Consider the following 17,795-nt stretch of genomic DNA (forward strand, 5'->3'; position numbering starts at 1 on the left):
TTTTCACATATGACTTGTAAAAGATAGTCAAATATTAAGACATGTGCAATAAATAAGGAACCAAACAATTTTAAATTTTCTATTGGTTCATCCCAATATTGATCTACTTCAAGTTCTCCTTTACAATCTGTAAAGGATTCAAGTAAATGAATATAAATATTCTCATTATCACTTCTAACTTACAACGAGTACACAAAGTCACTCCTGACTATCTCATTTATCTCATCTTGAGATAAAAAAAACATAAGTATTCTTTTTTACAAAGTCATTTCTAGCCTTCCAAATATTCCTTAATTGCCACTTTTGGCTATAACAAAAAAGTTATTTATAAGATTGTAAGGATAACTATTTCATGAGAGGATATACAAATAAGAATTTCTTGTGAGAGAATTACTTCATAGAGTGAAGATTTTATAAAGAAATAATTTTCTCTCTACCATCTAATAAGATGTTTCTATGATCTAACACTTAAATAATTTTGGCAAGGATGCATGCACAATATATTGATATTTTTCATAAAATTATTAGTTAATTTCTATGGCAAACATTTTACTTATATACATATTCAATGAAACTATTGTAAGCAGTGTGTTGGTCTTTTTATTGCATGTTAGAGTTGTAGTAGGAGTTACTGGTCTTTTAGCTTATAGGATTTCTGTTGCATTCAACTTGCTACAATTTGTAGTATCTTTTATTTTGAACATGTTTTTCTTAAACTAACAACACTATTTTGAGCATACAACGACATAAAGTTGGTAATACGATCCTAAAAATGGTATTTTCACATCATGGAAATCTTGAAAGAGATACGACTAGAAGAAAAGACCAAGAATATAAATATTGTAAAAATATAATAAAAAAATAAATGATGAAATAAATAGTGTGAATAATGACATAGGTTAGTTGAGTGCAAATCAAATTTGTTTGGATAAAGAGTTTTTTTGTCCTAAAATATAATAAAAAATGAGTGACATCCAAACACTCATAGGATTTTCTTAGAGAAAGGAATTAAGTATCACATCCCTCCTTGTCTTGGTTATATCACAACCAAAGACCAATGCAAAAAAACTCGAAGTAAACTTTGTAGCATAACTTGATTTTAATTCAATATATCAATGTTTGAGCTTTTAGAAGAGTGTAGGTTTTTCTCTTTCTATAGAAAGTTTTTAGTCCATGCATAGTGTTCAAGTGGTGACTCATTCCCTTGTGTTTTTTTGTGATGCTTTTTAGCTTATCCAAGTAAGAGAAAAGACCTTATTAGTCTCTTAGTGGTGTTCTTTTAATGGAAGACCTTAAGGAGATCAAGCTTATCATAAGTCATCCTTTTGTAACTAATCCATTCCTTTCTTGTTTCTATTCTTAATTGGTCATTTGGCCACCATCATACACCAAAGAAACCAAATTAAGAAGCCAAGTCAAATCCTCCAAAAAAGTCAAGGAAGAAGACCATTCAATCCAACCCCCTCCTGCTCTTTAAGACCACCAATCACCACCATACTTCAAGAAACATACATATTTCATTTTCCTATACATTACACAACAAAACCAAAATAAAGAACAATCAAATAATCTAATGACCAACTTTATACTCCTTATCTTATCTTGATCATGCCTATCTTGATCATAGCTTCTGCAAATGTTCACTAATTATTGGCTTCAAGATTCTTCCAAGATCTAACATAAACTTTGCTTAACCTTTCAACCATTCTTATTTTTTCATAAACATAAAAACCACAACCTACCCAAGCCCAAAACCACACAATAAACTACTTACACCAACCCATATTAGGTGATTATTCTTCTTTCTTATCTTTCTATTTTTTTGAGTTATGAAGTTTGCAAGTGACAAAATCTAATTTAGGATTCCTTGACTAAAATCTCATCATATACTATTAATAGAAGGTTCACTCCCAAGCTTCCTTACCCCAAGGTTTTAAAGAATATCTAAAAACTTCCTTATCCAAAGATTTCAAGAATCTAAAAAAACATTAAGATTATCAAATTTTGTAGCTAACTAGATTCTATCACTAAAATGTTATATGAAATGTAATCTTTGTATGAAATATTGGATTAATTGGTCGGTCAAATATTTGACCAAAGCAAATTGTGTTTTATTTGTCTAAGTCAAATATATCTACACATTTAAGTTTTACCATAGATAAAATTCTATAAATATAACATATATTTATATTTTTGACTTCCTAAATCTAATGTTTTCTTCATTCAAGAATATCTCGAAACTTGATCATAACTCATAAGTCAAATATATGGGAAAATATTTTCTAAAAATAACCTAATTTTTCTTTCATTTATATCTTGTAATTATATATATATATTAAAAAAGTCGGAGAAATTTGCAAAATTTGCTACAGAAAGTTGAAAATTTCTTGAAAAATAAAATAAAAAAATTCATGGTATGCTGAGTTTTTTTCCTTCCAACACAGAGTAATGGACAAAGCGCAGAGACAGCGAGGTCCTCCTTCTCCTGACGTGACATAGAGTGGTACAAACAGCGCCATCTCTCTTGCACGTGCCGCACGTGCCATCGCCGCAATCTAAATCCTTTTTATTTCTCTATAATAATACCAGAGATCGCTGCCTAAGACGAAGGAAGAAAAGGATTAAACCAGCTCACGGCGAAACCCGACCCGAACCTCAGGATCCGAACCCGGATACTCTCAGCAAATGGAGTCAATACTGGGTCGGGCTCTGGAGTACACTCTCAAGTACTGGCTCAAATCCTTCTCCCGAGAACAGTTCAAGTTGCAGGGACGCACCGTTCATCTCTCCAATTTAGGTACCTTCAAATCCAAATTCAAATCCAATTTTCGAATTCCATTTTCATTTCACCGACTTCGATTCGATTCTCGCTCTCAGATATCGACGGCGACGCCTTGCATTCCAGTATCGGATTGCCGCCGGCTCTCAACGTTGCCTCCGCCAAAGTCGGCAAACTAGAGATAACAGTTGAGTCGCTCACGCTAACTGATTATGTTTCACTTCTTCGCTGTGTTTCCATCGTGAATTGTGAGCTGTTTGTGGCTTTTTTGCAGCTTCCGTCTGTGAGCAATGTTCAAACGGAACCAATCGTCGTGCAAATTGATAGACTCGATCTGGTTCTCGAAGAGAATTCTGATTTTGATGCATCTCTTAGTTCGAACTGGTAAACAATGAAACGAGGTCGGTGATTCTTTATGCTTTTGCGGTCGTTTGTTTCACACTTTTTGCATTTGTCGATTATTGCAGTTCCACGCCGTCGGCTGCCTCCGCCAAGGGAAGTGGTTACGGTTTCGCTGATAAGGTTTGAGCTTGATTCTGCTCTTTGTTTATCTAAGCATGAGTTCAAATATGCGCATGCTGATAAAGGGTTGGTCGTAGTCAAATCATGCTTTGGTTGATTTTGTAGTCAGTTTTAACAATGTCTGGGGGATTTGAATTTGAACAGTTATACTGTGGGGAAAATTTCTAGTAACATAGTAAATGTAGGCAAAGATAATCTGTTGACTATAGGGAGAGATTACTAATTTTAGTCCATTATCGAGTCTAATAGAGGACAAGGATGCAATGAAAGGTTTCAACCTTTCAATGCTGTTCAGCCTAATAATTTGATCCTTTCTATCAGGTTTGAAATTCCTAGGCTGATCAATTGTTCATAAATGCAATTATCTTGTTTGAGTGTTACTAGTTCATACTGACTGGGGGTGATTGACAGATTGCAGATGGCATGACTATACAAATTCAAACAGTTAATCTATTACTTGAAACTTGTGGTGGTTCTCGTCGCCAAGGGGGAGCAACATGGTAAGTTCTTGATACCAGCCAGTGCTCTCTATTCAATATCTTCTTTTGCATATTTAATAATTTAAGCTTTACCTACCCTATCAAGTTTTGATATTAGTATCTTGTTCCCAGCTGGGATTGATGCAATAGCTAAACTATGTTTATTGCAATGGCAATAAAATATAGTGGGTGATTCAATGGGGGAAGTCTTAATTCTTTAGCATAAACCTGATGGGTGATAGAATTTGCTGTGTTTGTCTCAGACTATTTATAAATGAAACTGTGTGTGACTCAATCTGGTTCCGCCTCAAATCTTTTTATAACATCCCCATTCACTACCTCTGGTTGCAGGGCACCACCTATGGCATCTATCACCATACGCAACCTTTTGTTGTATACTACAAATGAAAACTGGCAGGTAATTATTTCAAAAGTCAGGCTTTCTGATTCTACTTGCATATAGAACTTCATTGAAGAATTTTTCCTATCAGGTTGTAAATCTTAAGGAAGCGCGGGAATTCTCCAGTAACAAGAAGTATATATATGTCTTCAAAGTAATATATCTTTCCCTTGATTAGTTTTAATCTATCAGTATTTAATCTGTAATGGTTTTATTTTATGTCCTTTCACATCTCTCTTCTATATTATAGGTTTCATTTCATTTTAAGATTAACATTCTTTCATAAAAAATATTTTGTTCTATATTCGCAATGTTGATGGTACCGTGTTGCTTATATGTGTATTACCATATGACAATTCTCACGTTTTTGTGTCCTGCCCAGAAACTGGAATGGCAATCTTTGTCTATTGATCTTTTACCTCATCCCGACATGTTCACAGAAGCTACACTAGACCACTCTGAGGAGGGGTCAAACTTTAGAGATGATGATGGCGCAAAACGTGTATTCTTTGGAGGAGAGCGTTTTATAGAAGGAATATCAGGAGAAGCATATGTAACTAATGCAGTTCCCCCTACATAATTTAATCTTCTGTTTTATTACAGTATATTGTGAATCATGAAATATAACTTGACTTTATTATTACAGATCACAATTCAGAGAACTGAGTTGAATAGTCCGCTCGGGCTTGAAGTTCAATTGCACATCAATGAAGCTGTTTGCCCTGCATTAAGTGAACCAGGTTAGTAAAAGAGCACATTTTGGGTTTCTTGAATATTGAATTGATATAAAAATGGCGAGATATGACATGGGACTGGTTCAAATATGAGCAGGACTACGTGCACTTCTCCGCTTTATGACGGGAGTATATGTTTGCCTAAACAGGGGTGATGTTGATTCCAAGGTCAGCATGTTTCACATTGTCTTTAACTTTTTCCACCTTTGAGAACACCTCAGTAGTTTTTTAAGCACAGTATTATCATATTTCATTTTTGGATTTCTCTAAATATGTATATAACTGTGTCGTGACAGCGATCCACTGAAGCAGCTGGGCGTTCTCTTGTCTCAATTGTCGTAGATCATATATTTCTTTGTATTAAAGATACTGGTTTGTCTTTAGCTTGCACATAGTTTTCTTATGTTGATCTTTTTCTTCTTGAATTATTAAAATCCTAGCTTTAGGTATATCATTGCTAGCACAATCATCCAACTCTTATCATTAATTTGCAGAATTCCAGCTTGAGCTTTTGATGCAGTCCCTCTTTTTTTCTCGGGTATGTCTTTTGATACTTTTTTTCTGAGACCATCTTACACTTTTGCCCACATTTTTTTTTCTTGGCTACTTGCCCATATTAATCTCGATATTGATGCTGGTTAGCCTTATCTAATAGGTAGAATATAATACCTTGAGCCAAAAAGAAAATCATATAGAGGCTTATATTTTCATTGAAGACTCTCTTTGGGGGCTTAAGACACCTTATATATAGTTTATTTCAGTCCATTGGATGCTCATGGAGTAATAAGATGTTGAGGCTAACCCTCTCTAGTCGGTGTGTGCATACATGTTATTTTTCTACATCTGATATAAATAATCCAGAAATAAGAAAACAATTGTAAACATGAAATATATGCAGTGTATGTGATTTTGGCATGATAAGTTAGTTTTTTTTAATTAGCAACTAAGTATTTATAGTGCTATTTATGAGCCAACTATTTGAAAAGCTTAAGCTATTAGGTGAAGGCACATCAATGATATTATATCCAACATATCCCCTTAAGCAAGAACCCTTAGGGCTTGAAGCTTGGATAATGCAAATGTCTAAGTTTTTACTTCGAGGCAATAAGAACTGAAGTCTATATATTCATAAAGTATCCAATAATATGTCATGGACCAAGCATACCAAGACCTTAATCTGTTGGATAAAGGCATTCTAATGGTTTTTTCTATGTAGCACATAGAAAATAAAGATGGAAAGCTCCTTCTTTTCCCTTTTCATGATATGGGTGTTTGAATGCTGCATTTACTTACATGATGTAAAATCATTCCTATGTTTTCACCCAATATAGTTTAACCTTGGTTTTGGGATTTGTCAGTTTATGACACACTATCAAAGCTTCTCTATAACCAGGTAGTATAGAGTTCAATACTTTCTACTCCCATTCTTTTAATATATTTTTTAAAAATTTCAGCCCAAGGGTAGTCTGCAGTTTTTTCATGCTTCAACTTCAAAAAGCTCTTGCACAATGGTTGTCTCAGAAAAATAATATAAAACCATTTATGTGTCTTCATCCAATAGCTTATCCTTTTGGGATTGTTGGTTTATGAGAATGCCATTTGCTAATATTCATATCTTGCCCACTCTTCAATGTCGTATCTCCATGTTCGTGACTGTCTACTGTGGAATGTTATCAGGCCTTCAGTTGTAGTAGAGTTATGTTGTTGACTGACTATCCTTGCAGGCCAGTCTTTCTGAAGGAGATAATGATAATAACTTGACGAGAATTACAATTGGTGGCTTATTTTTAAGGTTTGTGTTTATGTGCCCTCTCTGAATAATAACTATTAAAAGAATTTAGCAAGCTTTTCCTGTGTGTATGGGCAGGTGTTAGTGTGTATGTCAATCTATTCCGAGCTCATAGGATTTGATTAATAGCTGGGAGTCTGAATATATTGGCAGTGAGATACCTTGGTTGAATTGGGAGAAGTTATTGCTATTGAAAATGAGAAAATGAAAATTTAATAAGAAATTCTTAGCAATGTGCCCTACTTATTAATCAATTTGGTTGCACTTGACTCACAACTATTTTTTGTTTTGTGCTGACTGTAGTAATTGTTAACATGGAACTAATTTGTACTCAGTGCATATTGGAATGCAGGGACACCTTTTGTAGTCCTCCATGTATCTTAGTGCAACCATCAATGCAAGCTGGCACTAGAGATGCTTTCCGTGTGCCAGAATTTGGTATTAATTATCCACATATCCCTGAAAAGAAGTAACCACTCAGGCTATGCATATATTATTTGCTCACTTACCTTTTCTCCTTTCTTTTATGGCAGCCAGAAGCTTTTGCCCTCCAATATATCCTTTACAAGAACAACAGTGGCAATTGATTGAGGGAACCCCTCTAATATGCCTCCATGCTCTTAAGATCATGCCTTCTCCACTTCCACCATCCTTTGCTTCTGAAACTGTTATTGACTGTCAGCCACTTGTGGTAAGTGCAGATTCTTTCTATAAAGGGCCTGTTATAAACTTAAAAAGTGAATTGATTGTTTACTTTTGCTAATGATATAATTTGATAATCTTTCCATATTTTTAGATTCATCTCCAGGAAGAATCATGTCTGAGGATATCCTCTTTCTTAGCTGATGGCATTGTTGTCAATCCTGGTGATATTTTACCAGATTTCTCGGTGAAATCTTTTATTTTCAATCTCAAGGGACTGGATCTTACAGTTCCTTTTGATAAGACCAAATTGGATAGTTCCAAAAATGACATGGACAATGCAGTCCAGACCTCCTTTTCTGGAGCCAGACTTCATATCGAAAGCCTTTTCTTTTTAAATTCGCCTTCCCTGAAACTGAGAATGCTGAACCTGGAGAAGGATCCTGCTTGCTTCAGTCTTTGGGAAGGTCAACCAATTGATGCTAGCCAGGAGAAATGGACTGCTAGAGCATCTCAGCTTACCTTGTTTCTGGAAGCAAGCATTGACGGACCTGGATGTCAAAATTCTCTTGGACAGACGGCAGGATTGTGGAGATGTGTTGATCTGAAAGATGCTTGCATTGAAGTGGCTATGGCAACTGCTGATGGAAGTCCATTGTTACAAGTTCCCCCACCTGGGGGTATTGTCAGGGTTGGAGTTGCTTGTGAACAGTATCTGTCCAACACTTCTATTGAACAATTGTTTTTTGTCCTTGATCTATATGGTTATTTTGGGAGTGTTAGTGAAAAGATAGCAATGGCTGGAAAAAGGAAACAATTGGAGGACATTAGGGACAAATCCTTTGGTGGAAAGCTGATGGACAAGGTTCCTAGTGATGCTGCTGTCAGTTTATCAGTGAAAAATCTCCAACTTCGATTTCTGGAGTCATCTTCTGTTAACATTGAGGGGATGCCTTTAGTGCAGTTTCTTGGAGATGATCTATTTACGAGTGTCACTCATAGAACCCTTGGAGGAGCTATTATTGTTTCATCTATTTTACGATGGGAGAGTGTTGAGATAAGTTGTGTAGATGCTGAGGGGCTCTTGCCATGTGAAAAGAGCTCTTTCTTATGTTCTAAGGAAAATGCTCCCTCACTGAGTGATAATGGATATCCTCAGCTAAGAACTGTTTTTTGGGTGCATAAGAACGAGAAACATCTATCGAATGGAAGTGCTCATTCAGTTCCTTTTCTAGATATATGCATGGAGCATGTAATACCATTGTATGACCAAGACTTGGAATCTCATAGTTTAAATGTCTCAGCTTCTGTATCTGGTGTTCGCCTTGGTGGTGGAATGAACTATGCTGAAGCACTCCTGCATAGGTTTGGAATACTTGGGCCTGATGGAGCTCCTGGAATGGGTCTTTGTAAAGGGTTGGAAAACTTACAGAAAGGACCATTGTCAAAACTTTTTAAGGCAACTCCTCTCATTGTTAATGATTCAGAAGATGGTATTAAACAAACTATGTTATCTAAATTTCTGTAGTTGGTTAATGTGCTTAATACATAAAACGTTTGTTTCTTGATTCATCTTGGGCATGTTTGTTTCCTCTATTTAAATAATTTTCCTTCCTATTTTTTCACCAGTTAGAAGTATGATAGAAGGGAATGAAGCCACTTTTCCCCAATTGAAGAAGCCTGATGATGTGGATGTAACTGTAGAATTGAGAGACTGGTTATTTGCCCTTGAAGATACACAAGAGACAGCTGAAAGATGGTGGTTCTCCAGCCATGAAGATGAAGACAGAGAAGAGAAGAGTTGGCATGCATCTTTCCATAGTTTACGATTAAATGCAAAAAGTAGCCCACCAAATGTTCCAGATGGAAAAGTACAAGTGCAAAGAATGAAACAACATCCAGTAGAACTGATTACGGTAAAGAAAGATGTTTCTTTCTGTTTTTAATATTTAATGTTTATGTTTATAAATTTCTTCTCCAACCTTCTGCAGAATCAATGATTTTATTTTTGCTTTCAAGAATAATATTTTTTGGTTGACTCTAAGGGGAGAAGCAACATTAACACTTACTAAAGAAAATAGCTCAGCGTTCTGTCAGGCATCACATCCAAATGGAACTGTATAACTTTAAAAACACCCTATTTTTGTCACTGGGAGGGTGGAGGATAGCTTAGATGGATAATTACCAGTTACATTTTTCAGTTGACTAGTAACTATTGGGGTTAAAAACCGAACATCTGTTGGAAGACATATTTATTCTTTATTCCTTGGTTTTAATCAAATATCCTGTTTGTTGCTTCCCATGCCTTGAAGTGAATCATATTTCTGTGTATATGTTATTTTTGTTCTTTCCTGAGCTACCTTTTTTAATTTCCTCATGTTGTCAAAATAAAAATACAATGTTTTATTACTTGGCTTAAATGGACAGAACACGTCTATGAATAAAGACTTTGCTCATAATGGTCAGAACACATTTAGTATCTACTTGACCAGTATGCTGATAAAAAAAATCTACTTGACCAGTAAATTTTTAAATACCATGCAGTGTTGGTTTTCTCTGATTTATATACTTAAATATGCTAAAACTCAGATTCCTTATTAGTCGGTTTATTTTTGTATCTTTTCATTTCTGTTTCTTGTCTTTTAAGATGTGTTCTACTCCTATCACACCTCTTATATACTGAGGCGACACTTGCAGGTCGGAGTTCAAGGTCTGCAGATCTTGAAGCCTCATTTACAAAAGGACTTTCCTTCATCAGTGCTAATTGCAAATGGGGGTAAAGAATTCCCCGATGCAGTTGGAGGAATTGGTGTTGAAGTTCGCTTGATTTTAGGTGGGGAGAATGTCGATGATGAAATGGCTAATTGGGAAGTGGAAAACCTAAAATTCTCTGTCAAACAACCGGTAATGAGAATTTTATATTTAAGGCACGTTGTCTCTTTTTTATGTAATGGTTGTGTTTGATATGCTTTCTTCATTCAGATTGAGGCAGTTGTAACAAAGGACGAAGTTCAGCACCTTACTTTTCTGTGCAAATCTGAAATTGACTCAATTGGCCGGATAACTGCTGGAGTTATACGGTTGCTGAAGTTAGAAGGTTCTATTGGTCAGTCTGTTATAGATCAACTTGGGCACCTAGGTAAGTTGTCTAATTATTCATTGAATTGTTTCTCATTAGACATAAAATCTCATCATTATAATCTGTATTAGTGGAACCTTAGCCTTTCCTAAATTTGGGAAGTGTACCTTCAATGTACTCTACGGATAGAGGAATAAATAGAGTTGAACGTAGTAAAATAAGAAATTGAAAGGCTCGTTTGGAAATTTTCCAAAAAAGCAATCATAGGTTCTTTCAAGAATTAGGCCAAAAGTTAGGATACATTCTGGGGAAAGCCTTTATTATTTATCATTATTTATATTTATTATATTAAAATGTGTGGATTTGCTTGTTCTTTTCCTTTTTTTTCTTTCTATGGTGGAGATAGTATGACAGATCACAGCCATATTATTAAAAACTTGGGGTAAAATTGGGTTTCATTGGAGCGCCCGAAAATAATATTCCTAAGCTTTTAGTATGTTCTCCGTTAAACTGCATTTTCATGTAGCGCAGAAGATGGATTAAGACTTGAGGTATAATATTCTTTCGTAATCTTATAATAACGGTGAGGTTATTTGCAGGAAGTGAAGGCATTGACAAGATTTTCTCTCCGGAAAAGGTTAGCAGAGACGGAAGTGTTTATAGTAGAGGAATTTCTCCTCTGCCAAATCTCATAAATGAGGAACCGCACAGAAGTTCGGAACAAACATTAACTTTGCTTGAGGAAACACTTGTGGAATCACAGGGTAAACTTGATGATTTAATTAGTGATATTGGTACTTCTGAGTCTTCCTCTCAACACCTTACCATACTCCAACTGAGTCAAAAGATAGAGACTATGCATGACTTATTGATGCAATTACGGAATCAACTTTAAGTTCCTCTCTGCCATTTTTGCTGTATATTTATAGTCAAAATATTTTCATTCACATTATAGATTACAATGTTGTGTATATAGGATATAAATCTTTGTTGAGTGTTGTACAAGCTAGGCAGCCGCCATGGCTCTTCATTGATGTAACAAATTTTGTTCCCTTTACCAAACTACCTAATCAATACTTCAGATATATCTTCGGGAGTGGGTCAGATCCATATTTTCTGAATATTTTGCTACCAACAAAAATCTTCCCCTATCTAATTAATTCTGACAGATTTAGTTACACTGCCATACAGAAACTACTCACACCATACAGAGTAGAACAAAATTAGCAACTTTAACTTCACAAAACCAAAACTTGTACTAAAATCTTAAACGGTAAAATTTTGACTATAACCACAACTTTACTAAGCAGATGAAAATATTATACAGTGTTTTAAAACTTAAAATAAACTTACGACTATAAAATAGTGGTTAAATAAAATAATATTTAATATCATTTTAAATTAACCAGATTACAATTGTTAAATTCTTACCTAGTGATTAAAAACATACTTCATTTTCTGTGTATTTCTCGTATTTTAGAAGAGTCAAATCTACGTTAATATTATTTTTAATTAAAAATGTCTTGCTTAATAAAAAATAAATACCAATTCTTTATTACCAAAAAATTTTACAATGTTTAAAATTTCAAATGGAGGTCTCTTAACATTGCTAGTTAAACATGTGCAAGAGAACATATCCAGGTATTCACGAGTTTGTTTTAAGGAATGATGTTACATTTTCTTGAATCACAAGTACTGTAATCAGATGTTTTTTTGAGATCAAATATATTGGGTAAGGGTAGCCTTAAAATGTTTTTTTGAAATTTAAAATGAAATAAAAAAACCTTATCACTTAACATGGAATAAGAATACATTATAACATCTTAAAAAATAATACATTATAATGTTACTACTATGGAAAGTCACAATATCTCAACAATTTCCATTCTAAAAGATTACTTTTAATCTGAAAAACAAGACACTACAATTAAACTAATCAATAAGACATCGTAATTATGACTACAACTTCGGCGAAAAAGGAAAATGATTGACCACTCACTGCATAAACCACTCATAACCAACGTTTAAGATCTAAGCTACAAAACAATTTAACTCACTTTCTAAGTCGTCTAGCACAATAGAAGATAGATGATTATGACCTTCACACACAAAACCATTTCGAAAATATTTTCGATTAAATAATATTAACGGGGCAAAAACCATTGGACTCTAATTATTCAGTTCTCTAAATCATATAAACCGGCGACATGTAACACAAGCATGGCTCAAGGTTTGGCTTTCTTTATTTAAACAACTTCTAAAGTTCTAACTGAGTTCTCAGTTGAACCTTTTAAATTATAAGGCTTATCGAACCAAAATAAACAAACAAACAAGCAATGAACCAAGTTCCTGATGAACATAAATGCCCTCATGTTTGACATGCACGTCAGATTGGTATTGCATGAAATACAAGTTAGGTTGAAGAGTTTGAAACATCATCCCAACGCCATATTGTCCCATCCTCACAGCAACTCAATATAGTACTACAACATAACAAGAGAGGACACTACAGTTATAAACTAAAACAATATTGCATCAAAAATATGAGCATCATCATCATCAAATGTATCAAGCATTACCTTCCATCAAAGGAAGTAGCAGTCTGCCTGATTGGAGATTTTGATTGAGGATGTGACAACCTGAACAAAGTGACTGAGTATAAGAATTTTATAGAATACAAGACCACTGAAATAACAACAAAACTTAGGTACAATTTTTTAAAGTGATGTTTGAACTGTTTTACAATCAGAATTGAAGTTCATCTCAGAAATTTGTATAATCTTTTAATGCAAATATTTATTTGCAGACTGTGGAGATAAAACTTAATTCTGATTGAAAACGACACCAACCACCAAAACAACTGTCTCTAAGTTTTGTTCTTGAAACAATCAGTTCATAGACTAACTTTGTAGCAAGTACAGGAGGACACGACTGCAATTCCCAAACAAAAATCTTGCCTTCCCTGTTACCTGAAAGACCCAGAAAATAAATCTTGAAATTACAAACTTGCCAGCAAAAGCACAAGTTCAATTGGTCAGAAATCTGTATTGAACAAATTGTGCAATAATCTATAGTTACTGTCACTATAGGACTTAAGCTGCAGTAGATACTAGAGAAAATGATAAATTAAAAAAAAAATTGCAATCATTCTTACCTACTGTAGCTATGTTGAAATGGAAATCACAAGAAAACTTGATGAACCAGATATCACACTCGGGAATGGGGTATTTCTGAAGGACATCAACTACACCCTAAACATCCACACACAGCACAAAAATTAACCTGAAGCTGATTAAAACTTACATATTATGAAAACAGATAATAATAATAATTATTATTATAACTAACCACTCCTGTAATTTCTTTCTTCACTTTAGGTTCCCACAAGATAATTTCATCATCAACACTCTGGAAACGTAAAATGATCCATTACTTAAGGAATAGGAGGAAAACTCAAATTGAACAATCGATACTATGATTAATTGTCAAGTGCCCAAAATGGAGGACTTGCTCAAAAACCTTCATAACTTCTCGTCTCCCAATTATTAAACTTTTTTAGACAAAGAAACTTCATGAAGATTATTTCCCACTTAAAATGAGCATCAAGGAGAATTGTAGAAACATCAAATTCAGCAAAGCTACCTCAGCCCGTCTACCAAAGAAAGTCGTTAAACATTTATACCATAAAAATATACACCAAAGTCTTGCCATAAAAATTTTCAAAAAAATTAATTTACTGTTTTAATAAAATGGTATTAGAAGCAATTGTTTTACATAAGATACGTGAAGCTGATACTATTTCCAAAACAAACCAAACATTTCATTACCACCAGGAAGAGTAGACTGATACTGCACAATCACTCACCTTTGAGAGGATAAAATCGCCCAACCACCTATTACAGTCAACATAATTTACATGAACTGAAGCAGTGTATACCTGAAAATAGGTATCACAAGAATTAGAAATTACATAAAGATCAATGATATGTACCAAAAATAAATTGTTACTGACAGGATGTTGGACAAATTTTGTTGGGAACTTCGAAGGAAGATCTGTCCATGTGAATGATTTTTCTACATATGTCCAGAACTCTGCAGAAACAAAAGGGACATGATGGATTAAAATGAAAGGGATAATAATAAAGTTGGTACATTTTAATTGACTAAATGTGTAAACAGAAACGGGTGTAATGTTCCGCACAAGAATTTTTTACAAATTACAAAAATAATTGTTACTTGGAGCATGTTATCATGAAACAAATATCAGAGATACGAAAAAAATGCATATCAAATCCATTAAGAATAATTGATTATATATGTAAGACAGGATAGATGGATAGACAGAGGAGATGGAAGATCAAGGAACCACTAATAGCTTTCCTGAAAACATTGAAACAATGGTATCATTCGATCCATGCAGTCAACTCCACCTAGTGGAAAAAGGATCTTTTTTTTTCTTATTCCTTCATTTACGTTATAACTGATGAAAAGATTGTTTCACTCTTCCCTCTTACCAATCTAGTATCAACCATTACTTCAGTTTATGTTTCACTCTGCCATCTTTAAATATCTTACCCTTCATAGACCATATTTTTACAGTATTATCCATGCCACAACTAGCAATACGATATATATCCGAAGGATGAAAGTCCTACAGTAAGCAACATAAAATTAGTTGGGCTAATCTCCAAAATCCAAGTATTATATATTATCACTAAGAATTGGTAGGTAATTAAACAAGAAAAATGGAGAGATACACTAGATGGGGAATACACTTACAACACTTAGGATTTCATTACGGTGTCCTCCAGCTCCCGCAAATATCAGGATACATATTCCAGTATGAGCATTCCACAACCGGAGAGATTCGTCCTGATCAACATTAGATGTCATTAATGAAAGACACATGATTCCTTAAATAGTTAAAATGTGGAAAAGCCAATTACTTTGCTTGCAGATATCACAAGTGATGGTTTTAATGTTTGAGTCCTGACTTCATTTATAGAGTCCCCATGGCCAACAAAACTCTGCAGAGAGGAGATGTCATGTTATGTAGTAGCAGGGATTAGAACACAACCAATACATTTTAAACATTATTGGAAAAAAAAATACATTCAAAGGCATTTAGCTTGCAGTACTGCCCTCAAAACTCTAAACTAACAATCAACACTAAGGGCACATATGAGTAAATAACTTAATTAAGCATTGATTCAGTAAGAACTTAAGGCGCATCAAGCTAAACAACTTAAGCACTGGTTCAACAATAAAAAGCTTATCCATGAACTTGATTGTGAACCACTTTTCTGTTAAGCTTCTTAAAATAAGCTAAAAAGAATGATTAGTAAAGACATGAACCACTTTAATAAGCTCAAACTAAACTTCAACAAGGACACCAAAAAAAATTTCTATGAAAACAAAATTCAGAAAAATGCTGCCAGCTATTTAGATAAATTTAACCATAAAAATTAAAAGTAAACACAGCTACCATTAATCAAAGACCACCTTGAATGCTTATATCATAAAATAAACCCACATAAGCTGCATATAATCTCTTACAAATGCCACCGAAATTTAAAAGTTATAATCACATGTTCATAAGCCTCAAGCAGTTTATCACGAGTTCATTACTGTAACCAAAATACCCTGTATATCTTCTCACGGCCAGCATCAATGACTCGGACTATCCCCTTGCTCCCTCCAGCCACAATAAATGGACTCCCATCATCACTGCATGCCCACCCCACAGTGTAAAAAGACTCATCCTTCTGGTCCACATAAAAATACAAAAGTTGAAACAAATTTCTGTACACATGCATGCATGTACAACTGAAGCCTTAACAAAAAACAAAGTTAGAGAAAGAAGAGACTGAAAAGTCACTGTTCACTTACATCCTCGTCCACATAAGACTGTAAAACAGCAATAACCCCTCCTTCAAGGCATTGATAAACAGTAATCTAAGAATGAAGAAGAAAAAACATTAAAGATTGAAACTTTCGAGATAAAATGAAAAAGGGTAGTGAAGAAAAGTTTAGAGGGTGTACCCTGTTGCCACCAACAGTGACGAAAACGTTGAGGTAACGAGAGTCAAGGAAGTTGAAAACGACAGCGTATATAGGGCGTTTCCCCTCTTGGAGGCGATTGGTGACTCTGTATTCCCTCTTCTTCGCCGGAGCCAACGATCCCACCACAGGCTCACACCCTAAGCCAAATGTTTTGCCCCTTTTATCCCCTGCCACCATCTTTTTTATTTTTCTGTATTCTCTCTCTTAGGGTTTCACACAAAGAAAGAAAGTGCATAATTTTCAATTTCTCACACTAAAATTTAAATAAATAGATAATTTTTCGGGTTATCGGATCATGGCTCAACTCAACTCAACCCGACTCATCTTAAACTTAACTCAACCCGACTCATCTTAAGAAACTTAGAAATTTATGTCTTTAAGTCTTCTTAACTTTTATCATACTTAAATGGGGTTATTTCACAGACGCGTGTCAGTCTGTCTGAACTTGACGTCAGACATTGTTGTAAATTTTGGATAGATTTATATATGGTCTTTATAGTTAAAATAAAAGTTATTTATTATACTTTTACCATTAGTAAAGATATATTTAAGTACATGAATAAATAATTTTCTATGCAAAAGATCATAATCCTAACAATTATAAAAGGATAAACAAATATAAGTTGTCATAAATACAATAACATGAATTTACAAGATGAAAAATACTATAAAATATTATGTTCATCATTCTTGAATGACTAATACATTATCTTCCAATGGAGATGGATCACCCAAAATCTACATATTCAAAAAAAAAAATTATCAATAAAATTTGAACTCAAATTTACTATAAGTCATTTGAGTTAATTCTATATTAGATCATTCCATGAATCAACAATGGTGAATGTGATTATGCACTTGTGTTTCATTACATAATATTCATACATCATTCCTCATTTAAAAATTACATGTTTAGTGATGCAAATAAGGTGTTAAATAAACTTCTTTACTTGAATTTTAAAATGTCTCTATCAAATATTTTGTACCTCCTCGATTAGTAATGTTAATTTTCATCATTGTTATTAGTCATTTTGCATTAACAAAATAAACTCTTCTTTAATTTCTAACTTACCTAATTCTTTTTTATTTTTTTATAAGTAATTAGATATTGGTTAACACGTAAATTAGGAAGTGATTTAAAATTAAAAAAAAAATTACTATATCAAATCATTTAGTATGTCAAATATTGTTGAGTCAACACACTAAGTATTTACTATATTGCTTTCTATTTACAATTATATCAATGTCTTACTTAATATTATAATTATCATAATAAGTGGTCATAAAATTATAATTTTACACTAATCA

General features: G+C 33.9%; 2 protein-coding genes across 3 annotated transcripts; one reads left to right on the top strand and one right to left on the bottom strand.

Moving 5' to 3' along the window:
* The first annotated feature begins 2,421 nt into the window (after positions 1-2,421).
* On the top strand, positions 2,422-11,509 carry LOC137835317 (uncharacterized). The gene is made up of 20 exons (XM_068643775.1): positions 2,422-2,797; positions 2,878-2,966; positions 3,054-3,163; positions 3,247-3,301; positions 3,713-3,801; positions 4,132-4,198; positions 4,272-4,334; positions 4,563-4,733; positions 4,827-4,920; positions 5,012-5,082; positions 5,211-5,286; positions 5,409-5,452; positions 6,639-6,706; positions 7,056-7,141; positions 7,237-7,394; positions 7,500-8,838; positions 8,975-9,261; positions 10,043-10,249; positions 10,328-10,484; positions 11,024-11,509. Exons 1-20 carry the CDS (start codon positions 2,686-2,688, stop codon positions 11,317-11,319), a joined length of 3,639 nt encoding a protein of 1,212 aa, XP_068499876.1. The 5' UTR covers positions 2,422-2,685; the 3' UTR covers positions 11,320-11,509.
* A 1,031-nt stretch (positions 11,510-12,540) lies between these two features.
* Positions 12,541-16,830, bottom strand: LOC137835318 (polycomb group protein FIE1-like). 2 transcript variants are annotated; one of them, XM_068643776.1, is made up of 13 exons: positions 16,467-16,830; positions 16,314-16,379; positions 16,067-16,189; positions 15,371-15,451; positions 15,204-15,296; positions 15,000-15,075; positions 14,437-14,516; positions 14,290-14,361; positions 13,773-13,832; positions 13,579-13,675; positions 13,330-13,393; positions 13,004-13,063; positions 12,541-12,907 (listed from the first exon to the last, which is right to left on the bottom strand). In XM_068643776.1, exons 1-13 carry the CDS (start codon positions 16,662-16,664, stop codon positions 12,838-12,840), a joined length of 1,140 nt encoding a protein of 379 aa, XP_068499877.1. In that variant the 5' UTR covers positions 16,665-16,830; the 3' UTR covers positions 12,541-12,837. The 2 variants fall into 2 exon arrangements, with proteins under 2 accessions (XP_068499877.1, XP_068499878.1); XM_068643777.1 differs by lacking the exons at positions 13,579-13,675; positions 13,773-13,832 and having other exon boundaries at positions 16,467-16,722.
* Between the last annotated feature and the right edge of the window lie 965 nt (positions 16,831-17,795).

Source organism: Phaseolus vulgaris, chromosome 5 (assembly GCF_000499845.2).
Source record: "Phaseolus vulgaris cultivar G19833 chromosome 5, P. vulgaris v2.0, whole genome shotgun sequence".
NCBI classification, from domain to species: Eukaryota; Viridiplantae; Streptophyta; class Magnoliopsida; order Fabales; family Fabaceae; genus Phaseolus; species Phaseolus vulgaris.

Coding starts and splice junctions, on each gene's coding strand:
- LOC137835318 (XM_068643776.1), bottom strand. CDS start 16,664: ATGGTGGCAGGGGATAAAAGGGGCAAAACATTTGGCTTAGGGTGTGAG. Junction 13,676..13,772: donor AGAAAGAAATTACAGGAGTG/GTTAGTTATAAT, acceptor GTGGATGTTTAG/GGTGTAGTTGATGTCCTTCA. Junction 13,064..13,329: donor CCTCCTGTACTTGCTACAAA/GTTAGTCTATGA, acceptor CACTTTGTTCAG/GTTGTCACATCCTCAATCAA.
- LOC137835317 (XM_068643775.1), top strand. CDS start 2,686: ATGGAGTCAATACTGGGTCGGGCTCTGGAGTACACTCTCAAGTACTGG. Junction 5,083..5,210: donor GGGGTGATGTTGATTCCAAG/GTCAGCATGTTT, acceptor GTGTCGTGACAG/CGATCCACTGAAGCAGCTGG. Junction 5,453..6,638: donor AGTCCCTCTTTTTTTCTCGG/GTATGTCTTTTG, acceptor CTATCCTTGCAG/GCCAGTCTTTCTGAAGGAGA.